The sequence below is a fragment of the Seriola dumerili genome, unplaced genomic scaffold (assembly GCF_002260705.1).
Source record: "Seriola dumerili isolate Sdu_G_001 unplaced genomic scaffold, Sdu_1.0 BDQW01000319.1, whole genome shotgun sequence".
In the NCBI taxonomy this organism is placed as follows: Eukaryota; Metazoa; Chordata; class Actinopteri; order Carangiformes; family Carangidae; genus Seriola; species Seriola dumerili.
In genome coordinates, this window is record NW_019174574.1 from 2,485,517 (window position 1) to 2,497,036 (window position 11,520).

The 11,520-nt window shown below is 39.9% G+C and overlaps 1 protein-coding gene across 3 annotated transcripts in view; it reads right to left on the reverse strand.

Moving 5' to 3' along the window:
* Positions 1–11,520, reverse strand: part of prdm5 (PR/SET domain 5) — a 34,371-nt gene that overhangs the window by 15,190 nt on the left and 7,661 nt on the right. For all 3 annotated transcript variants that reach the window (XM_022759114.1, XM_022759116.1, XM_022759115.1), the window contains 5 exons: positions 9,780–9,864; positions 9,529–9,686; positions 8,950–9,043; positions 4,482–4,642; positions 1,462–1,555 (listed from right to left, as the gene is read on the reverse strand). In XM_022759114.1, the coding sequence (XP_022614835.1) occupies positions 1,462–1,555; positions 4,482–4,642; positions 8,950–9,043; positions 9,529–9,686; positions 9,780–9,864 (592 nt within the window). The remainder of the gene's footprint in view (positions 1–1,461; positions 1,556–4,481; positions 4,643–8,949; positions 9,044–9,528; positions 9,687–9,779; positions 9,865–11,520) is intronic.

The following is an 11,520-nucleotide window of genomic DNA, read 5'->3' on the forward strand; positions in this document are numbered from 1 at the left end:
CACAAGCAGAGAAAACTGATGCATTCAATTCAAAAAAACAACAGGACAAAGAGAGAAAACAACAGGAGAAAGAAAAAGGCGAGGAAAGAGAGATGAAGTGTAAGTGGGAGTGAGGAAAAGAGGGAGACAGCCAGGAGCAGGCACAGAGAGACGGAGAAAAAGAAAGACTTAGTGAACAAGTTTAAAGGCCAAGAAGTGTGTGTGTGGCCGTGCCAGGGCTCTGCACCAGTCTGTTGGTAAGGAGACACACAGGAATGTGTAGCTTTCTAGTTTAAGGCAGTTTAATGAACATTCAGGGCTCTATTTCTGTGGTCACGCAAAGACTGATGCAAGCAGTGCTACAACATGTTGGAATTTTCTAACATTAAAAAGAGCTTCATCCACTCGTTTGGTGTAAATCTGGCAGGGGAGATGCACTGAGATGGGATTTAAACTTCCTATCCAGACGTGTTTTAAACTCTGTAAAGATCCTCTGCTCTGATAAATATTTTGTTAAACATGGTTTTCACACATTAAACTGGGTCTGAAGCTCATCTCCTCCTACTTCCTGACTGAGAAATGTGGATCAGTCCTTGTGCCCCGCCCACCACCTGCTTGCTCTAGGTGGACAGGTGAAAGAGCAGAGAGTATCAAGATGGTGAGAGGAGGAAACATCAGAGAGACTCAGCCACATGTTTGAGCCTCAGTCAGACTCAGACTCAGATGAGGAGTCTGTTGAGTCCAGAACCAGAGACTAGCAGACGGGTCAGAATGGTTAGCGTAGTTAGCATCTATTATTTGTTTATGTTGTTTTAGCTTGTAACTGGCGGTGGCTGACACAATTTTAGCGGTTGTGCTAATGCTAACTCTCACTCTCTGGACTGACAAGGTTTCAGGTTTATTTAGCCCCGCCCCCCGTCCCCACCAGTTGACAGGATTGGTTCCTCAGGTTTGTGACGTATGAAACCCTGGCTGTCTGAATCTGTTTTACTGCAGCTCAAGGTGGAAACACTCACTGGTGTTCACTCATCATATGTCTTGTATTATATAAAAAACATTATATGGACAACTGATTTTCATCAGAGGGGGTCTTTAAGAATAGGTGCTGTGCTGTTTCCCCTTGTTTCCCATCTGCTTCATATTTGAGAACAGACATGAGTATTGGCAATACAGCAAACAAGTATATTTGCTAATTTGTTGAATTATTCCTTTTGACAAGAGCAAATAAAATGCTTAAGCATAACAACTACAAGGTGACCTTGAGTAACGTCTCTTAAATTATACACTAAATGCGTTTGAATCCAAATAAAAAAAAAAAACAAGTTCAATCTGATTATTTTGAGAATGTTCATTGTGCAGTTTACACTAATCTAAAGATTCAAGCAAGATGGTGGATGTGTTGATATGATACTCTTTCTTTAAGTCTAGTAGGTGATGTTAATGACTGCTGATGGAAGCACTGAAGCTGGGAGGACCACTGACCTGTGTGGCTGCGGATGTGGACCCTTAACGTGCCGTTGCTGGCAAACTTTTGTCCGCAGTATGGGCAGATCTTCTCCTTCTCCCCCGTGTGAGTCTGAGGAAGAGAAATGAAAAAAATGTGGTGGATGTTAAGAAAAACATTTGTAACATTCATCCTCACATCCCTCCTACATTACAAAATAAAATGTGATCCATGGTGATAGCTGGAGTTCCATGTCAGGACATACGCTCATCAGAGAATTTATCAGCTTCATCAAACCGTCTCTTCAACCAACAATTCATACAAACATTAATCAGATTTTTCCAGGATCTGCATTCCTCTTTGAATTCCCTCTTTAATAATTTTTTTTAATTGGGTAAAGAATAAACCACATTTCATCCCCCATAATGCACCAAAAACTAGTGGTAGCGTCAGTAAATGGAGATGCACATGTTCACATGACAGTGGATCGACTGAGCTGCCCTGAAGGCAGGATCAAAGAACACAGACGATGCAGGTTTACCAGGGTCCAAAGCCCCGGGGACTGTAAAGGCCAGGGTGCACACATGCACACATGCATACATCGCCTCATCCTACTCCTCCTCCCTCTTCTTCCTCTCTCCTACGCCTCCCAACAGTCCTCAGTGCAGAACTCTGGGGCGCACATGCAACCAGGGAAGAAGAGCATGTGGAAAGAGCGTGCTGCCTCCTCTACCTTCCCCCTCCCCCCCTGCTCCTCTCCCTCCCTCTCTCCTTGTTGAAACGTACTCTCTGAATTCCACCTCCTGGCCTGTTGTAAATTCCTGAAAATAACTGTGAGTATGAAAAGCTCAAACTCAGAGCGACAGTTTCAACAGCAGTACAACAATACAGGAACACCTCCTCACTGGGCCCCCATCCTTCCCTCCATCACCCTGCTGTGTGACTCTGACACCTCGGGTGTTCAGTTACAAAGGCTCCATCCACACTCACACACATGCTCACACACACACATACACGCACATTACAACAAACACATAAACACATGCATGCACACTCACAGACAATCATGCACTAACAAATCCACTTGCATGAACACGTGTGTCGCAGACAGAGCCGTGTTTCATTAGTTACTTGTTCAACAGAGAAAACATGGCTTTGTGTTCCACCTTCATGAACAGACAGCCACAGGGGACACTATCAGTTTCACACAGGAACATCATGTTCCAAATCATAAGTGTAGAATTTATTGGGAGTCGTGTGCAATTATCAAAAGTTTTATATAAAAAAGAATAAATACAGCGTATGTCTGTAACGAGTTAAAACCAACCCTGTAATTTTCAATCATTGTGAATTCTTCTCTCTCAGCACTGACAGAGGTGAGCCCAGCGAAACATACAATGCATGCACATACATGCTGACACACACACCCTCTCATATAACACAAATCCAGGCTCACTGAGGAGACAGCATTCTCTGTAACACAAGAGCGCTCCATGAATAACTCAGATATGTACAGCATCACAGTTCATCTACACCAGCGACTGCTGCGGTGACGCACATCCACATGTGACTCAAACAAACACACATAAAGATCCAGTCTGGTTTGATTTGAGCGGAGAGAGAAGATGATTCTAAAGCAGCAAAAATGTCAAGTCATTCAGTGACATCGTTAACCTTCAAATCTTTTTTTCTTTTTTTTTTTTTGCATAAAACTTATTAAAAATCCTGGTTCAGGAGAGATAAGTTCTTTCTATTAAGGCTCAGTGTACAAGCCTGGAGAAGAGCCTCCTGCAATTCAAACGAAGACTGAAGGTGATTAAACAGCTAGTCAATCAACAAAAACACAATCAGCAACTATTTTAATAATCAATCGTTTGTTGTTGTTTTTCAAGCAGAAATACCAAAAATTCACTGGTTCCAACGTCTCAAATGTGACAATTTGGTGCTTTCCTTTTTCATATATCATCATAAAATTAATATCTTTGTGTTGTGGATAAATCAAACTATTTGAAAATGTCAATTTTTTCACTATTTTTCACACTTTTATTCTATTTCAAAGACTGAAACTAATTGGGAGATTACTCATTAGTGAAAATAATCATTCAGTCCTTTTCAAAAGCATCATCATTTAGTTAGAATAATAATTATGGAGGTAAGTTCTTACTGGATCAGTCTGGTTTTCATGATGTTACAAAGAGATGGTTAAATTTTAGTGGCTGTGATGATGATTTGTGATTATTTGAGGTGAGACATTTGCACAAACAGTTGAGTATGAAAGTGTAGATTAAATAAGACTTCAACAACAGTGTGACCAAAAGCAGGGTTACTCTGCACATGTAAACACAGCCACTAAGTTGTCCTCTCCTCCGCAACCTGACTTTGATCAAGGCCAGATCTCTCAGCAGCCTCCAGACCCCATAAGCAGCGAGACAGTTCAACAAGCCTGTCTTCAGCCCTACTGTTCTGAGACAACCTCCGAGACATTTTCTTTTGCCCTGTGCCAAGAAGCTGTTTGGTTTCAATCTTGATCCATAACTACACCGGACGTTGTCAGATTTAGGGCTCATAATCTGCAGCATGATCTGTTAGGGGCTTTGAAACCCTGCGGAGCTAATGGACTAACTGCCATTTCTAATCAACATAGGAATTGATTTCCAAGCCTTCAAGTGCAGGAACGCTCAAGATGGATGTCTCCGCCAGGTTTGACTGTCCAAGATATTAGCTGCATCACGTTATAAGACTGGATACGAAACAATGGAAACATGTTAGTAAAATTGATGGCTGGGCTGCTGTTTCTCCTCTTTTAAATTTAGTTTGATAGCTGAGGATTGATGATGGAAAATCCTGCAATTTTGTGCAATTTACTTGTGCCTCTAACTCAAAATGCAGAGGAAGTATATTCTTGGTAAGTTTCCTGCAGAACGTCAACATAATTTTTCTCAGCACTGTGTCAGATAAGATCATTTTTCAAGGTTTCATCAGTTATTTTCTAACTGTTATGTCTACATTTCAAATGAATACAACAACAGCTCTGCATGAACTGATTTTTTTTTTTCACCTTCTTGTGGCTCTTGAGGACCGACGGAGTGACAAAGGCCTTCTCACACAGGTCGCACTTGTACTTCTTGTGGCCGTCGTGCACCACCTGGATGTGGACGTTGAGCGTGTCCTTCCTCTTGAATGTGGCGTCGCACTGGTCACACTTGAATGTCCTCTCACCTGCAGCAAGGATAGAGGTCTGTTTGTGAGAGCCATTTCCAGTTGCCCATTGTTGTGCCTCTAAACACACAGTCATCACGCACAGCAAGAGGGGACCCAATTTCACTGGGGCGATTGTGTGGACAGAGAAAACACAAAGAGGGTGTTTCATTGCAGCAGACAGCTCCAAACAGCGCTCTTTAGAAAGGTCTGGTAAACAAAAGTCCTCTTTTATCATCTACCTGTAGATGAATGCATCCAGGGGGAGACAGTAAAACAAACTCTGCCATATGTTTCCTCTGAACAATAAATGGTTTGGTAGGTTTACAGTGCAAAAAAAACATGTCCTATTTTATTAATCAATCCCCTGAAAAGCTGTGAAACAGCAGACAGACAGCACTCAGACAGTCTCAGCTGTTCTCAGAGTGGAGCCTGATGTTTTCCTTCACGCCTCTGCTCTCTGCCTCCACACAACAGCCTCTATTGTTGAAGAGTAGTTGTTTCCATTATATGGAGATCATCCATTTCCACACAGTAATTTGGAGAGACTGCATGCGTGTTTGGTGGGAGCAAGTGGCTGCGATCTTGTGCTCGCTCTCCTTGCCAAAGCCGATGATGGTCAGCTCAGTGAAAAGCTGAGGTCCACTGTGTTTTTAATCAAATCGAAGTCATCATTCACTTGATGATAGTTAATGTCAGCAACACCATTACGTAAAGATTTCATTGTAGGAGGAGTTTACACAGGCACAGACACTAATTTACAGATTCACACACAGGATTATTCTCAAGGTCTAAAACAACCAGAAGTCTCCAACTGACATTTGACCTTATATAAATGTGCTGAGCATCTTTCAGTGAACCTCATGTAAGAACTACGCAGGTCAGTGATTTAAGACAACTGCCCATACAGAAATGTAATATATGACATATACTGTATATCTCTATATCAAGAGTGATGTCACCTATGAGTGGATATATTATTATCACATGTATACATCTTCTGTATATATGAAGACATAACCATAAAACATATATGAAAAACCCATAGTAAAATTTGTATATGTACATAGCCTATATTAAAAATATCTTTATGATGAATTTTTATATGGTATAACATGTTGCAACCACATACAGGTATGTTAATGATATAAACTTATAATATATATGCAAGTTTATTAAAACAACATGCTTATAAAAAAATCTTTCTTTCTTTCTTATTAATTTAAAATCTGTCTATCTTCGCATTCTGGGAAAGTGTCTCAGACTTTTGGACCCTACTGTTTATAATATCAACATATTAACAAGATGGATACGTATTTGCATACGTCTACAGTATAAGCACACATACATAAACAAACATATTCATATGGACTGGTCATATACTGTATGTCAATGTGTGAAATTGTTATAACTTCTAATATGTTTTGTATATATTTTTTATGTATGTTTGTTTCATATATGTCTTTGTTTTAAATGTACACATATTTCATATATGGAGATATATATGTACATGTATTACATTTGCGTATGAGTTGTCGCATAGTATTACAAAATTTTCTTCCCCAAACTTAAAGAGTGGTCCGGGCCTGTCGTATGACTCATGTACAGAAAGAAGAAGTAAGAATTGTAAAGCCTTAATTTGAATGAATTTAAATTTTAAATCAAGTACATCTGACTATTTATTGACTGAAATAAAAATAAAAAACAAAATTAAATTTGATGCAATTCTGATCCCCATAATAACAATCTGTCTTTATTTCTGTCATGTTACAATGCTGCTCTGACGATATGTTACTGGCAGCTATATTAACGATTTACTGTATACCTAATTGTTTCATCTCCTCTAATACAACAACAGGTTTGCGGTGTGAAATTCCTCCATTAACTTTTTAAAAAAAATTTTGTTAGTGAAACTCCAGAAACAGAGCAGAACGGGCAGCCTTACGTTTCTCGATCAGGCTGATGATCAAATCTCACAATCATGTGACATTAAAACAGATAATTCATGACGAGTTTGTGCAGTTTTTTGTGACTCTGACATGGAACAAATAAAAAAGTACAAGATATTCAGAAAGATATTCCTGCTTGACGACTGAGGCGTGATTTGATTTCACCTGAACGTTTCAGGACAGCTGTGCTTCATCTTCTCACTCTGGGCTGTTGCTACAGAGCCAATGTGCTGCTCCAACATTAACTCACTTACTCAATGGCATGTGTCCATTTTCTCACCTGCAGTACAATGAAGTCACATACTCGATCCTCCCGCCCCACATACTGTCTAGAACTTGATACATAATACAAGTCCTGGTGTTATATAGCCTGCCTCCGGAGACAGCGGCAGGAAATGCCTTGAGCTGTACAATCTCTTTGTTATCTGGCTCAATTTGAGGAGCAGCGCTGCATCCTGCTGAGGCTCGACTGCAGCTCAGCTGTCCGAGGAGAAAGTTTCTGTCAGACTAGAGCGCCCAGGACAACCTGTACACTTTAATGTCTCCTTTGTGAGACGTTTGATGGAGTTACGATCTCTATTGTAAATGGAAATATCCACAGGGGTAAGGATGATTTGAAGGCCGGTGAAAATATATGACTATCACCTGAAAAACACGTCACGACTGGGTTTCACTTTTGTTCTTAAATGTAATTTCTTACTTTCATGTCATTTCTACCAAAAAAAAAAAAAAACACTTTAAAAATGATCAGATTAGTTTTTGTATGGTACAAAACAAGCAGAAAAGGTAACATTAACTTTCTGTCGAGCTGTAACTAACAATTACTTTCATGGTCTATTAATCTACTGATTATCTTGTCAATAAACTGATAAATCATTTAGCCTATGAAAACAATGAAGTCCAACACATTTTCCCAGAACTTAAAGTATAAAATATGTATAAAATATTTTCTTTTGACCGACCAACAGACATTCAATTTATAAACGTGTCAGAGAAGCTGAAACTAAAATATTTTGAAGTTTTTTGCTTCTAAAAATGACTTCAATCGTGACCACCTCCAACTTCTGAGAGAAAACATGACACATTGTTCCTCTTACAGATGAAAAGTTTGGTCTGGTATGACCAGTGGTTTCTGGTGGCTAATGTTAGCTAAGGTTAGAAGACTTTAGGTAAATGTTGCTGTGTAATGCACATTACTAAGTCACTTTCCTGACTTCATGGCCCTGCTCAGACCTGCATTAACATGTGTCTTCAGTGATCTGATCACAGGTGGTCAGCTCTAAATACGTCAGTTCACACCTGCTTTAAAATGTCTCCAGTGACCAGTTCAGATCAGATCTCACTTCCTGCTTTATATGCAAATAAACAGTAAGGCTGAACAATATGCAAAAAAATCATATTGCCACTATTATAGGGTCACGATTTCAGTTGGAAAGATTTTTGCAGTTTTTGCATTTTATCTTTCATTGAAATCTTTTTTTTAAATGATGTGTCTAAACCAAAATTGCGGTTTATATATTGCTATATTGCGATTTCAAATAATTCATATTTTGATTCTTCAGCCCTTATTAACAGGTATGTGTTGTTGTTTTTAGCCAATCCAACAGATGGGTCCGTTGTCAATGTGTTTGTGTGTGTGAGACGGAGAGAGTGGGGTAAGGAGGGGTTGAGTGAATCATTGCTCTGCTCACAGCGCTACAGTGAAATCAGGTTTTATCCATTTGAAATAGTAAAATATTTTGGTTCATTATAAACTGTGTTAATCAGACTGTGTCAAAGGATGTCAGTAGAGTAGTTGATCCTTCAATAAGATCCAGGACACATTCACGTTCACACTACCAAAAGAATGTCGCCAGATGTGGCCCTTTAACTGCCATAAAAATACATTTATGTTATGTCATATGTTTGTTTGCACACATTATTCGAATGATTTATTTTTAATTAAGATTGAAGATTAGATTTTTGTACTCCCTTAAAGTTCAAGTTAAAAGCTGACACACTGCCTGTTTTTAAGATTTATCTTTAGTCCATTCATTCCCTCTTAGTCATGTGCAGCCAGAGAGGTTTGTTTATTTACTTGCTTATGTGTCATTGTGCGTGTTTATATTTAAGCTTCTGTAGTTTGTTGCAATATGACTGTGTGTTTAGTTTATTTTGTATTCTAATACCAGGTCTGAACAGGGCCAGTGACTATTTTCCACTTGTGCTAGTGTTACATTAGATTAGCATTTAGCATCACTGTCACTTGTAGCTAGAGTGGATGTCAATTAGTCAATTATCAAAATGGCTGCCAATTGATTTCCTGTCAATGGACAAATAAAGTAAATGATTGGTTGTTGCAGCTTTACTTGTGGGCAGATGTGTTCAGGTCATACTTACTGTTGTGGATGAGTAGGTGCCGCTGTAGAGAGAAGGGGGTGCGGAACAGCGCTTTGCACTCCTCACACTGGAAGGGTCTTTCCTCAGAGTGGGTCTGCAGAGAGAGTAGAGCAGCCTCAGTGTGTCTGTAATGTGTGTGTGGGGTGGGGGGCTTCCTGCCTCACCGTGGATGTTGATGTGAGAGGATCATGGGTAAGGCTCTGTAGCCTGTGTCTTGGTTTGTTGACTTGATGAGGACAAGCAGCTCAAGGGGCTTTAAGTTCAAAGTGCTTCTGTTTTTCTGCCCCCCCCGTGCCGTTCCCCCCCACCCGTGCCGTTCCCGACCTATCTATCTGAGTGACACCTCAATCCCCAAAGTAAACATGGGGAACCTCAAGGGTGGAGGAGGCCAAAGACCCTGCAGATAACCACCACCAACGAGACCCTGATTGATTACAGCCTGAATAATAATTCCAGCTTTGAAGTGTCTCTGCCTTTCAACGAATCTCTCCTCAGCAAATACCAATCAGCTGGATATAAATAAACATGTGAAATACTAATTACAGTAACAATTAGCTCACTAGTGGATTATATGATCACCTTCTTATGATTCTTGTAGACGTTGCGGTGAGCAAACTCCTTCCCACACAGCTTACATTTGTACGGTTTGTCCTCGCTGTGGATGATCTTATGAGCCGTCACCTGATCCAGGCGCTTGAAGGAACGGCTGCAGATCTCACAGGTGTACGGTCGCTTCTCTAAACAACAAAACATTAAGAGAGATGCATTCAGGTAAACAGAGATGATGCATAAAGTTCAGGAGTGACATTTTTAATGCAGCATTTCTCTACCTGAGTGTGTGATCATGTGGCGTTTCAGCTGATTTGTAGAGATGAACTTCTTATTGCACGCGTGGCAGTCGAATATTTCATGTACCTACAACAAAAGAGACATAAAGTGCATTAAAGTTTTGGTCTTTAGGGTAAAGTGGCAGTGAAAGGATCACCATCAGTTTTCATTAGACTGATCTACAGACAGAAGAGCAACTAAAGTGATGAAAAGTTTCAATCCCTTTTCTGCTTCAGAGTAAAACTCCAATAATTTCAAATCCAATCGCTGCCCGGCGTTGAGCTACAATAGCATATGCTAATGCAAAGCAGCTCCTCTTGTCACAGCTGCGCCTGCAAAAGCTTGTTCAGCTAAATGGTGATAATGGCAGATTTAAGCTGCTTTGGAACGAATGTGTCACCATGGAAAGTTTGATTGCTCTTTGGCAAGAATAATAGTTACTGCTCCAATGTCTTTGATTAAAGCTTTATGAACACACCAGTTGTGTGATGTTTGTAATAACACTTGTTTAAATGGGACTCAGTTCTTCAATGACAGAAACGCTGGCCTAAATTTAGACAATAGTGCGAGATTGGAAAACATTTCTGTAGGAGCCACATAATAGCAAAACTGGCACATAGACACATGAGGAGGCCTCACAGGAATATTACATATTTCTATTTTCAAACTCCCTGGAGATCTGAAACTGGAGAGTTGCAGAACTGTGTCAACGTCCAGGTGACTTTAAGTGTTGAACAGTTTGCAGTTTGGCTTGATGATAAATAATCTGACTGGGATGTTCATTAATGTGGATGATTGATGTTGACGGGAGAAAATGAAATGTCACAATTACCAGCAGGGGTAATGAATGAAGAATGTACGTTAATGAATGACAACCAATAAGACAAATCGTTTGAGACAACCTGTGCCCAACATCATCTAAAGCGTGTGTCCTGACCTGAAGCAAGAAACAGCTGAAAGTAAACTAAAGAATAACAAATGTTTCTACTGTACATGATCGATCCACAGAGCCAAAGTGATCGACTCATAATAAGAAAAAAAAACAGCATTGATAAAGATAAAGAGGAGAGAGATTCTTCTTCTTAAAGCTCCGTATAGTATACAGGCAGATGTCCATGTGTAGTTTGATTATAGATCAGGTCTAGGCTCTATATTAATACTGTGAAAGTATCAAAGCCTCAGTCCACAGAGAAATGCACACAGCCTGTATTCAGAAACTGAGCATTCAAACCAGCCGTAAGGACTTCTGTCACTTTGTGATGTCACAACAAAGCAGTCACCACCCTCAGCCACGCCCCAAGCCCCACCCACCTGGACCGACCATCCAACCTTGCAAGATTTGGTTTCTCTGAGTGTTTACCCGAAATCTGCTATATTTTTTATCTGATCACTCTAAAAACAGACAGCCAATCAGAAGAGTTTGGCTGACCTGTTGTTACTAGAGCTCCAGAGAGAAGCCTGAAAGAGGAGATGTAAAAGTACATTGAGATGGTTTTTGGTTCTTAAAACCACAAGTGTTTTATCACTCTATGTCGATATCTGATTGCTTGCTCTGATCAATGTTTGTTTATTTCCTGCATCAGAAAAGTGACAAAGTGACTGTGATTTTGCGTTCATTGCAGCAAAAGTAGAGTCAGGTTAAACTTTTATGCTGAATATCCCTGCTTTAAAGCCTCCATATTTTCCTCTTTTTTCGTTTTATTTTTAAGTGTTGATACATAAGAAGATAGTATATTGGTGGTT